An 11,037-nucleotide genomic window follows, 5' to 3' on the forward strand; every position below is an offset into this window, starting at 1 on the left:
TATATTTGGTTATGATTCAAGTTGAGTTTCTAGTATCATAATTGCTTGTAATCATCATATTATCATTATCATTACTACTGAACCATAGTTCTGCATAATAGTAAGACACAATTAGTGTTTACTTTGATGTCACATTTCTTGTTGCAGTGGAGGCAACCTCCTTTGGTGTTACACCACCGCTAAATGAATACAGAGGAAACAGTTGTGGCTGTGCAGTGTATGCAACAACTAACACCTGCACTTGTTCACTTTTCATTCCACTCTTGCTGTTGCAATAGAATAACTTCTCTATACACTCCCCTCAAGTCTGGACTTTGTACTCCAAATAATGATGTTGTCTCAAAGCTTTTCATGCCCAGAAAAAAAAAAAAATTAGGTAACTTAATAACTTAAATAAGTCTGTGAATTGGTCATTTTAAGATTGTAAATTCTGGATAGCGTTGCTTTCTTTTTCAAGTGAGTAAAAGCCTTAGGAGCTCAGGGGGCCTCTACAGGTGCTATCAGAGCTTGGACTGGAGAAGCTCTCTGCTGTGCACCTATATTTTGTTCCTAATGCAATTTGGAATCGTGATAATATATCTACCCCTGCGTTCCAAATCGCATACTTATACGTTTTACTTTTAGTATGTACTGCAGCTGCCCTTACAAAGTATGTAGTTTAGTATGTATTGGGACATACTAATTCTTTTTTTCCCTACTAAATAGTATGGTAGTATGGGTATTGGAACGCAGGGTACATCTTTGTTACGACTCAGCCATGGATCTACCCCACAAGCTGAGGAGAGAACCGCATTGTAAAAAAAATGGATGAGCACTGACTAAAAAGATCTGGTGACTGGGTGAGTAGATAGGTGAGTTAACTTGAAGGAATGAACACAGGACACGGGTGAGTTCACATTTAATCTTTACTTAAGAATCATGAGTATTTGCAAGTAAATAGATATGTGTATGCAACAAGGTAAAAAACAAAACAAAATGGAGTAATTCAGCAATACTCAATAAAACTGTCTCAACATCACCTGAATATTAAGAATAGTAATAATACCAGCAATGATCCTTGTCATCGTCATCAGAACATCAGAATAATCACAAAAATCACAAAAATCACAAAAAAAAATCTCATCTTCAGTAAGTTACGGTACACAACAGAGAAATGTTACTGCAGCTGTTGAATAACAAAAAAGAATGCATTTTAATTCAAACATGACACATATAGTTAAGTTTGCATAAATTATTTCAAACAACATTAATCTGTCAACAAAAGTTCAACTCAGCAACAAACATCAGAATATATAAACAGTAAACTTGGAAGTGGTAAGTGATAAGAGACTTGGCTTAATTAGGGTGCCATAATTATAAACTCTTAGTTAAATGTTGTGTCTTAAATGGTTGTGTCTAGGATAACTAACCCTTACAGACTATTCCACCCAAACATTTTGAGTTTCTGACACATATTTTTGAGAATAAAAAGGTAAATGGGCTAATGAGTTGGTGAGGAGATCATGATAAGTACATTATTAGTACATCCATATATGACAAGGCCATTGCTGAAGGGCAGACTACTTTTCCACAGTGATGTTGACTGCAACGGGTCCTCTGAGAGTAAATCCCAGGTAGAAAGTGACATTTTCATTGCCAGGAGGCACTGAGAGTGTATAGAGAGCAGGGATCTCAAACTTATTTCTCTGAGGACCCTCAAGGTACACTTTTCCATCTTCAGTCCAACCAGAGACATGTTTCAACATTTGAGCGATCTCAGGCATTTTCCATGCTTCCCCTGTGAACCATTTCATCCGTTTCTCAGAGATTGAGCGCACCTTTAGGATTGTTTGAAGCTTGGTCTTGTGGACAAATTTGTTCAATCCACTTGCATTGCTCAGGAAAAAATGGGTGTAAATTCTTCGCTTTCGCTGAGGAATGTCCTTCTTCTTAGTCAAGTAGTGGTCTCTGAGGTGTCTGACAGCCAACTGCACTGTTTCATATTTGGCTTCTTTCTCTTTATCTCCATCATCTGGCCAAGACAGCATGGTAAGCAAGAACAGAGTAGTAGGAGAACACTTCTTTTTGTCAGCTGGGAACTGCTTACTGAGGTCCTGCAGAGTTTTCAGAGTAGCTACCTTTGGAGACTGAGGTGCCAGACAATTCAAAGCAATATGGGTCACTATGTAGTTAGCAAGATCCACTTGACTAAATCCGGCCTGACATGGATCATGGGAGTAGAGAGAGATGATATCCTCAAGAAGCTGTATTTGAAGTTGACCTCTTTCTTTCTGGTCAGTCAGTTTGTAGAGAAGGGATGTTATATTACCCCCACCAAGGTGATAAATAATCATGCGCTTCTTGGAAAGCGATAAACTGGCTAGGTTTGACTTATATTGCTTCAGCTGTGTTATAGAAACACCTTCGATGAAATACTTTGCATACTCTGTAGACTTTTTCACCAACCATGCTAGTGGATTGCTTATGTTCATCTCAGGACTTCCACTTGTTTCTGTTTCTTCACCAATTTCTTTCTGGAAGTAACTGAGGTCCACTGAGATGTACTCTAAGGCTTCAGCCAGTGTGTCTTTAAGGTTTTTCAAACGGCTATGAAAAGGTTCCCAAGGTTCTTTGATTTCCTCAGGAATGTGATCTGTTGTAAGGTATTTTATGCATTCTGAATGGCCATAAGTTTTGTTTGAAAACACTTGCAATGAAAAAATCAGTTTGAGCAGCCTGCAGCCAACAACTACTTCAGAAAAAAATCCTGAAGTGTTGTTATTTTCTGCTTCTGCAACAGCGGCCTTTTCACATTCTTTAAAACACTCAATGGCTGTCAGAGCAGTGTTTACAGCATCTGCTGTATTTTGGGCTGTCTTTGGTACGTTCTCAATGGCTTTGCACTTCGCTTGGAACCATTTGCTGTATACCTGGCCTTTTGTGTCTAGAATGTATGAGTTGTTGGGCATCTGTTTGGCTGCTATCTCTGCCCAGTGTTTTGCCTCTTCAAACTTCTCAAAGGAATAATGCAGACGAGCAAGTTGCTGTGCAAAGAAAGGATCTTTATGAAAACATTCATATGCTTTCTTGAGAAGCTCAATTGCTTTTTCTGGGGTTTCATTATTACACACATGCTCAACCAGAGGAGAGAAAAAACTATCAAATTCATCACCTCTGCTTATTTTGGAGCGTCTTATGAATAGTGCTCTCAAACATCCCTGGTAATCCTCCTTTCCAAATCTGTGCTCAAAAAGCACTTCATTACAGACAAGATTCATTGCCAGATTACTTTGGCTGTTTTGATTCCCCAGCAGCTGCCGGAGAATTTCCTCTGCCACAAATGGATTGATGATTCTGACTGACTGAATGTAAGTCTTGTCATCTCTAAGGTGTAAGAAGACCAATTTAGCTTGCTCACTGAGAGAGTTCTCAAAGCCATGCTGGCGAAACCTATCTGTGTGGATGGTAAGTCCAAGCAGAGCTTCACAATGGGACTGAGAGATGAAAGAGTTTTGAACATATGTATTAAGCAAAGCCACATACTTAATGAGGAGAGTGACGGCAGATTCATGATCAATGCCTTGCAGCAAATGCTGCACAAATTTTTCAACGTAGTGAGGGTTGAACTCTTCACTCATCAAAACAAATGTCAAGATGAACTTAGGCTCATAACATTCCTCAAGTGTCTGTCGCTTTCCAGCAAACTTTCTTTTCTCCTTATCAGACAGTTTGTGAGTGACCGCTACATTCCTTAATGGGGACTCCTTGCATCTTGTCTCTGGATCATTGGATCTTCTGCAGCTAAACAAAATGAAACATGGTGTTTTGTCATGGTTTTGCTTGGTGTGAATGGCAGCGAAAAGCTCATTCCTCAGATCATCAAGATAATCTTGGTCTGAGTCTTCAATGAGGAGCAGTACAGAAAGACATTTGTTAGGATCTTTCTCTTCATATTCTCTCAGCTCAGCTGCATGTTTTGCAACAACAGCAGCTGAGTATGAGGGCTTCACAACAGCACATCTTAGGTTTTTCCTGTTTTTCCACATAAGTTGCCTTGCCACAGTGCTTCCACCACTTCCTGGATGATGATATATGTTAATACGATTGACAGGACTCTGATCAACATTCTGTTTCAAAGCATCTTTGAGAAGTTCAGAAACATCATTGTAAGCATCCCTTTCAATTACTTCTCCAACATATCCATGCTCAGCAAGCCAAAAATTCAACCAGGTCACTTTCCCTCCATGGTAGAACTGGCGTTCAATGTTAGCTTTCTCTGCTTCAATGTAGTCTTCATTGGTTTCATCACAATGATCAACAGCCAGGATTTCCAGAGAGTACATATTTTCTTCTGCATGTGCTTCAAGAAAACATGTCCCTTTTACAAAGATGGGTAAGTGCTTGGTGACATGCAAGTTTACTGGTTGAATTTGCTGCAATGTTGCATTGATGTGGCTCATTTTCATTCCAACAACACTGGAATGGTTGACTGTTTCTGTTCCACATGAACTTTCAGCAAAACTTTGCCACCTCTGAAAGTTTTCCTCAGATTCAGAGATGCAAATGATGTCTTCATGGCCTTCCATGTCAGTGAAAAACTCATAGAAGGTGTGCAGTATAGGTTTCTCAACTGGTGATGTGAGAAGGAAAATTACCTGGAATGTGCCTTTTGGCAACATTTGTTTACAGATCAATGACACGGATTCCCTCAGGAGTGTCATTTTTGTCCTAATCCATTCCATTTCATCAAAGGTGGGTTCATTTCCTTTGTAATCTGTACGCCCATTACAAAAGATCCAGCTAGTTTGGTCAAACAGATTCAAGTGGCTTTCAAGATCCTTCACGCTCATGCCACTGGATATCCTATAGTTCTGCATGAAATGCATGTTTGCAGCATGATGCTGGATGTATTTACTGCAAAGCCCTGATAGCTTTGAGTCTGGGTCAAAGTCAAACACACAGAATATCTTCATGTTAAGTAACCAGTCCAAGTTGGAAAGATCATCAGATTTGAATTTGTTTGTGACAAGTATGTACCATTTGTCCTTTTCAAGAAATTTCTTTCCATTAGTCATAAGCATTGTAAGCTTCCTTCCAAGGTCTTGGCAGATGTCTGGTGCACTGAGGAACTGACGCTTCTCTGCTTCTTCTCTTTGGACATCCCTCTCTTTGACTCTGAGGTAGAAATTGTTTTGGTCCTTGTCACTCACTGGCTCTGACTTTGAACCTACCCTCCGATAAACTGTGTCTTTCTCATGTTCCACTTTGTTAGCTGACTCTTTGAAGTTTGGCAAACGAACTGAGTACACTCTGCCTTTAACAATACTTATCGATGGCACAATGTCAACTTCTACCACATACATTTTTTCAGTACTTTTTCTGTCAATCACCTCAATGAACCTAGGAGGACGCACACACTGACGTACATGCTCTCCATCAGAGGTAGAGAAGCTCTTCTCAATGTGATCTAAAGCATCTGTATACATGTCTTTCTCTTTTACAGGGATGCCAATTATCTCACCATGTGTGTAGCCTGTATCATCTTTGCTGTCCATCACACCAAAATGTATTGTCCCATTTGATCTGATATTCATACAGCCAACCCCAAATTTAAAAACTTCCTTGGCAAATTTTGCTTGTAGCCTTGTGCGGTCCAATGTTGCAGCGAGAGCAAAAGATTTATATTCATGGCAAGGAGATATCAGATCAAAGGCACCAGATTCAGGCTGAAGAACCCTGTGCTTAACATATGCAAAATCAATGCCTTCTTTATCAAATGGTCGTGGTTTGCAGTCTTCCTTTAAAGTCAAAGCACAGAGAGTCTGGTCTTGAGTCTGTCTCTCTTCCAAGGCACCTTGTTCAGTCTCTGGCATCTGTGCTGGAAGACATTCACTTGCTACAGGAAGAGTAGCTGATTTCTGTTTATTTTTTTTCCCTTTCAACTCACTTTTCTGGCCGCTGGTGGTCCTCTGCCTCTCCTGAGATTTTAGTTGGGAACTGATAAGTTCATCTCTCTTTGTGATTAGCAAATGAGCAGGCCCCGATCTCATGCCAGTCTCTTTCCTCAGATAGTCCTCATTCAGCTCAAGGAGGACTCGTCCATCTACCTCTTCCTCATATAGTTTTTTGATGTACTGCTCCTTCACTCCAATACTTTTTAACCAGGCGCTTACTTGAGATTCACTCCATTCTCCAGGCAACGGGCCAAGTTCATCAGCTGTGTAATGAGAAAAAAAAATAGAACAGCTTTGATTGTAAATCATGGGATGATGGGATTTTGAAAATTTGTTTGTCACTATATTCTAGTGATTCATCTACGCTGAATATTTTTCCTGTTAGCTCGTCACCAACATGGGTTTGTTTTTTTAAAAAGCACTTTCTCGAAAAGACCAGTGTGTGTATTCCACTTGCTATTCTTTGGATTTGCACCTGCACCTGCATTTAATTTAATTTAATTTTCTGATTTAACAAACATGCCATGCACATATTGTTCACAGCACAAGACAGTTTTGGAAAAATTAAATACCAGAAATATTTTGCATTTATTATTTGATTGGAATCCCAGTGAAATGCATGTTTTTTTAAAAAATGATTGTTCCACAATGTAAGCTCTGTCAGTGAATTTTTTGTTTTTGTCCTGCCTTGGATTCTTTATAGGGAGATTACAATTAAATATTGGATTTTGAGTTATCTTAATATTTTCACTCTTGGGAAAAGATACTTAACCTGAAGATTTTGCTGATTCTCTGATCAAGTTAAGGGGCTCTGATACCCTGCTTAATTTTTACTTTTTTTATTCATTGTTATGTTATATAGAGAAGTTTTTGAATGTGAGTCAAACGACCTCCTAAATAAATTAATTAAATAAACACAATAATGTTAAACTCATAAATGAGCATAATGATTGATATGAAAAAGATATTGAATAATGGTTTTACCAGCTTACCACAATCTCCAAGTGTATATAAGACTGACCACCCCTATGTCGAATTGTGGCAGCACTGGCCCAGAAAGCTTTTGTAAAATACACTTGTACTTTGAAAAGAAACATTTCTGGATTTGTCCCACTGACAGTGAAGCTGGCTCATTCAATGTTGTTTGAGATTTTACATCAAAATCTGGTAGATTTAATAACAGCATCTTTGCCGTGAATGCTGTCATTTGAAAATTAACACCAGACAAGCGTAAGCTAAGACTTTGCCTCAAACTACGTGAGAATACCACAGTTAGGGACAAACTACAGCAGCCAAGGCTGTGCTTGCCAGACGGTGTCCCTAGCGATGTTGAGTTTTCACAGCCAAGAGCAATTGGAGAGACAGGGAGAGTTTGCTCTGTAGGTAACTTTTCATCAGTGGTGTTGTGGCACAAACAGCAATGCAAAATATGTTTTATCCTTCCTTCTGAGGACAAGTGATTAATTTGAGAGTGAATTTGATTCTCAGGGAAATCCCTGCACAAATAACCCAACCAGACTGACCTGACCTCCTGACGCTGCATATCATCAGGCGTTTGTTGTGAAATAAAAAACAATTACAAACAGTCTCTATCTGTATAGCCTGTAGTATTTTAGCTAAGTTAATTTGGGTAGCAGTTTTTAGCAGGGCAGGACAAATTGCTGTTGTGTAGTGGTTCATATCAACTTTTTCCTTCCCATATAAGCTGGGGGAAAAAGGATGACAAAGAAGGAGCAGAGCCTCATTTTATGTAGAAACATGATGCGATTAGTGTAGGTATACAATATATAACTGTATATATTATATATCAAATCAAAACAACTTTTGTCATCATACTTACCCATGATGCTCTTTTCTGTCTCCTCCCACCACAGGTTTTACATCATCAGCGTGACCATTTTGTGATGTTCTGTGATAAAGAAAAAAGTATACACAGCTACAATTCTGCCTATTGTGATCCTGTATATAGAAAGCGGCTTACATTCAAGTCTGTCTCATCAAACATAAGTAATATTTCAATCTGGCATAATGGTCAAATTTGAGTGGCCTTACTTTCATATAAATGCAGCTTCAAGTCTCTGCTGTCGACATCACAGTTTCCCAAAGTCCTACATGTCAAGGTCCTACTCCAGTTCAATCTATTTCTTTTCTTTTCCTTTGTTTTTTAGTTTAAGATCATATTAAGACATAAATACAATGTTTATTTTCATTTCACATTTTCTCTGGTAGTGGTGTTAAATTCCTTGCAGTGGTGGTGCACCACAGCTAAATGAATACAGAGGAATGTTTTTGATTATTGTTGCAGTTTTCTTTGACAAATTGTTGAAAACTATGTAGGCTATGATCTACCATCCAACTAACGCTGCTGGAAACATTCAAACTACAATCCAATCAAGTCTGTATTCCTTTTATGGCAACAATTTTTTCCTACTGCATGGAGAGATCTTCATGCCAGATCAATTCTATTCCTAGCTTTATTTATCCGAACTTTATTTCAAGCAAACAGAGTGAAATATATTACCCAAAAAAATAAATAAATAAATAAAAATAAGAGATTCAAAATAAAATCACATCATATCGATTCACTTAAAAAAAAAAAAAAAAAAAAAAAAAAAAAAAACAACAACAAATAAACAGGGTCTGGTTAAGGCCTCTGAGAAGCTCTTCTCTAAATCCTCCAAGTAGCACATAAAGTTGTTTATCAGATGTCCTGCATACACAAACCAGTGGCTGCAGGGCGCTATGCCCTCTGGGAAACTGAGGCAGCGACCCTGCAGCCCCACTTCACATTGAGGTGCGAATGCGGACTGCGAAACTGGCCTTGGCACGTTTGGCAAACTAGAGCCGCCTTCAAGCCAAGCCTTAAGTTAGCTACATAAAATGGGGCAGATATAGCAGTGCCCTATTTAAGCCACATGGTCTGATAGCCATATCAGAAAACTAATACTATCTGAACTTTAACACACCTTTAGCATACAGGTGTTTCATGAGAGAGTCTGTCAAAGGTCTTTGGTGCTCTAATAAAACACGAATTTGGGCTGGTCGGTGACTCACCTTCGCGGCGTGTCGTCCCTTCTCTCTGCCCCGACTTTCCTACCTTTCTCCACTCTTTAGAAGCGGAAAGGCCTGGAAAATAATATTTGAATATAAACAAACAAACAAGCAAAACACATGCATATTGTGAAAGTCCAGCATCTATATCTAGCAATTATTTCCATTAAAGCATTAACAAGCTAAACATGCCAGTTAGCGCCATGTTTGCTTTTATCGTTAAAGTAATTTTCTGTGGAGAGAATGAATATTCCCGGCTCAGTTAACAGGACTCAAAACGTTAGAGAGAATAGTCTACAGGCAAGAGCAATAGGTCTGTCATTAACCGTAACAGCACTAATGGAGACAGACTGTATGTACTCAAACATAATTATAGAGATGTATGTGTTCACACATTTATCCACTAAAAGAAAACAAAACAAAAGACATTTGAGGCCGGAGTTAATTCTCTTACCTCGAGTTGAGAGGGATCGAGGGAGAGCTGTTCCTGTTTTTTGGTGTTTTTAAACGAAATTCACAAAGTATAAACCCTTTCTTTCATCAAGCCCAAAGTTTGTGCAAAAACTAAGGTGAGGCATGGACTCATCTCGGGACCGTTGTTCCTCTTTCTGCTGCCTGCCGCAGTCAGTGAGAGTTGGCGAGACGACTAAGTTTCACTTCCTGAGAAATGCATTACCTCACTCCACCACCCACTCGACTTTTTTTCACTGTGGGATGGCAGTCTTGCTTCCCTTATATTTTGGCTTACTGGTTACAGCTACGATTAGGGAAAAGCTGTGGAATTCTTTATTAGGCCCTCGCCCTCCAACGGAGAGAGGGCCTATTGTTTTTGTACCGTTTCTTCTTCTTTTTTTTTTTTTTTTATTATTATATCGTGTCGTTAGGCCTTAATTTGACCCCCTAAACATGCTCAAAAACTCACCAAATTTGGCACGCACCCCAGGTCTGGTGAAAAATTGAAGAAAATGTTAACTCGGACCCCCAAAGTGCAAAAATGGCCTCGCTAGCGCCACCTAGGCACAAAAAGGCACACAAAGGCGGCCGCTGCGGCCCACAGGAACGTGATAGAAAGACCAAACCAGTGCCGAAACAGGTCTCATCAAGGCCGAGATTTCACGCGCTCGCCCCCCTGACCTAAAATCAACAGGAAGTCCGCAATTTGCCTTTCAAAGTAAAAGTCGGGCCCCGAAATTGCGCGTTGAACAAAATTTATCTCCTCCGAGGCCGTAAATCGTGGCGGCTCAAAAAGCTAATGGATGAAAGAAGATACAGTGCTGAACAAAATTTGCTAAAGATTCCGTCATTACTTGCTTAGTTTTTAAATTATAAGCCCTCGAAGTCGGCGTCGTTTTTTCCATGGAGTTTGGCGTGAAGAGGCGCACCCTTGGCGCTAATTAGGCCCCTGGCGTCTAAAGTAAACGTCGCACGGCTTCGAAACTTATGCCACACGAAAGAGGACGAAAATTCCTACAAAAATATGAAATTAATTTTTAAATTGGAACAAGTTTGTGGCCGCTGTCAAGACTTTTCGAACATTTTGGACCCTGGCGTCCTCTCCTCTGCACTCTGCCCGGTCATGTGACTCACTCTAGGCAACTGACAGTTCCGCAATACACACCCATTATAAACCGTCAGCGGGAGCAGAGAAAACAGTCAAACTAAAACTGCCATAACACAAAAAAGGTATAAGATAGCAAAATCGTGTAAATACGAGATTTATAGAGCCGAGTCTTGTGCCTCGTTTAAACTTCAAATGACGTCTGTAACTGAAACGATGTCCGAGCGGCGTTACCTCAAACATGGGTGGGTTTGATCGATTTTTCCATTGGATTGAATGAGGATTTCTCTGTCTGCCTGCATTTTAGTCTGATCATGACACAGCTGCCAGTACTCATGTATTAGCGCAGTACTCATGTCACTCACACGCTAGGACATCCTAGGCCTTTCAAAATAAAAGCCCAAAACTCTTTCCAACTGAAAGCACCGAAAAATACCCTTACAAATGGGAAAAATGGATGAATTGTCTGCACTTCAAAACATCGTGGCGGACCGG

General features: G+C 39.7%; 1 protein-coding gene across 1 annotated transcript; it reads right to left on the reverse strand.

Annotated features, from left to right (window-relative positions):
• Positions 1–887: 887 nt before the first annotated feature.
• samd9l (sterile alpha motif domain containing 9 like) lies at positions 888–9,832 on the reverse strand. The gene is made up of 4 exons (XM_030057234.1): positions 9,439–9,832; positions 8,988–9,059; positions 7,774–7,842; positions 888–6,196 (listed from the first exon to the last, which is right to left on the reverse strand). The coding sequence occupies exons 3-4, from the start codon at positions 7,775–7,777 to the stop codon at positions 1,560–1,562; spliced, it is 4,641 nt and encodes a 1,546-aa protein (XP_029913094.1). The 5' UTR covers positions 7,778–7,842; positions 8,988–9,059; positions 9,439–9,832; the 3' UTR covers positions 888–1,559.
• Positions 9,833–11,037: the final 1,205 nt, after the last annotated feature.

This window comes from Myripristis murdjan, chromosome 8 (assembly GCF_902150065.1).
Source record: "Myripristis murdjan chromosome 8, fMyrMur1.1, whole genome shotgun sequence".
NCBI lineage: Eukaryota > Metazoa > Chordata > Actinopteri > Holocentriformes > Holocentridae > Myripristis > Myripristis murdjan.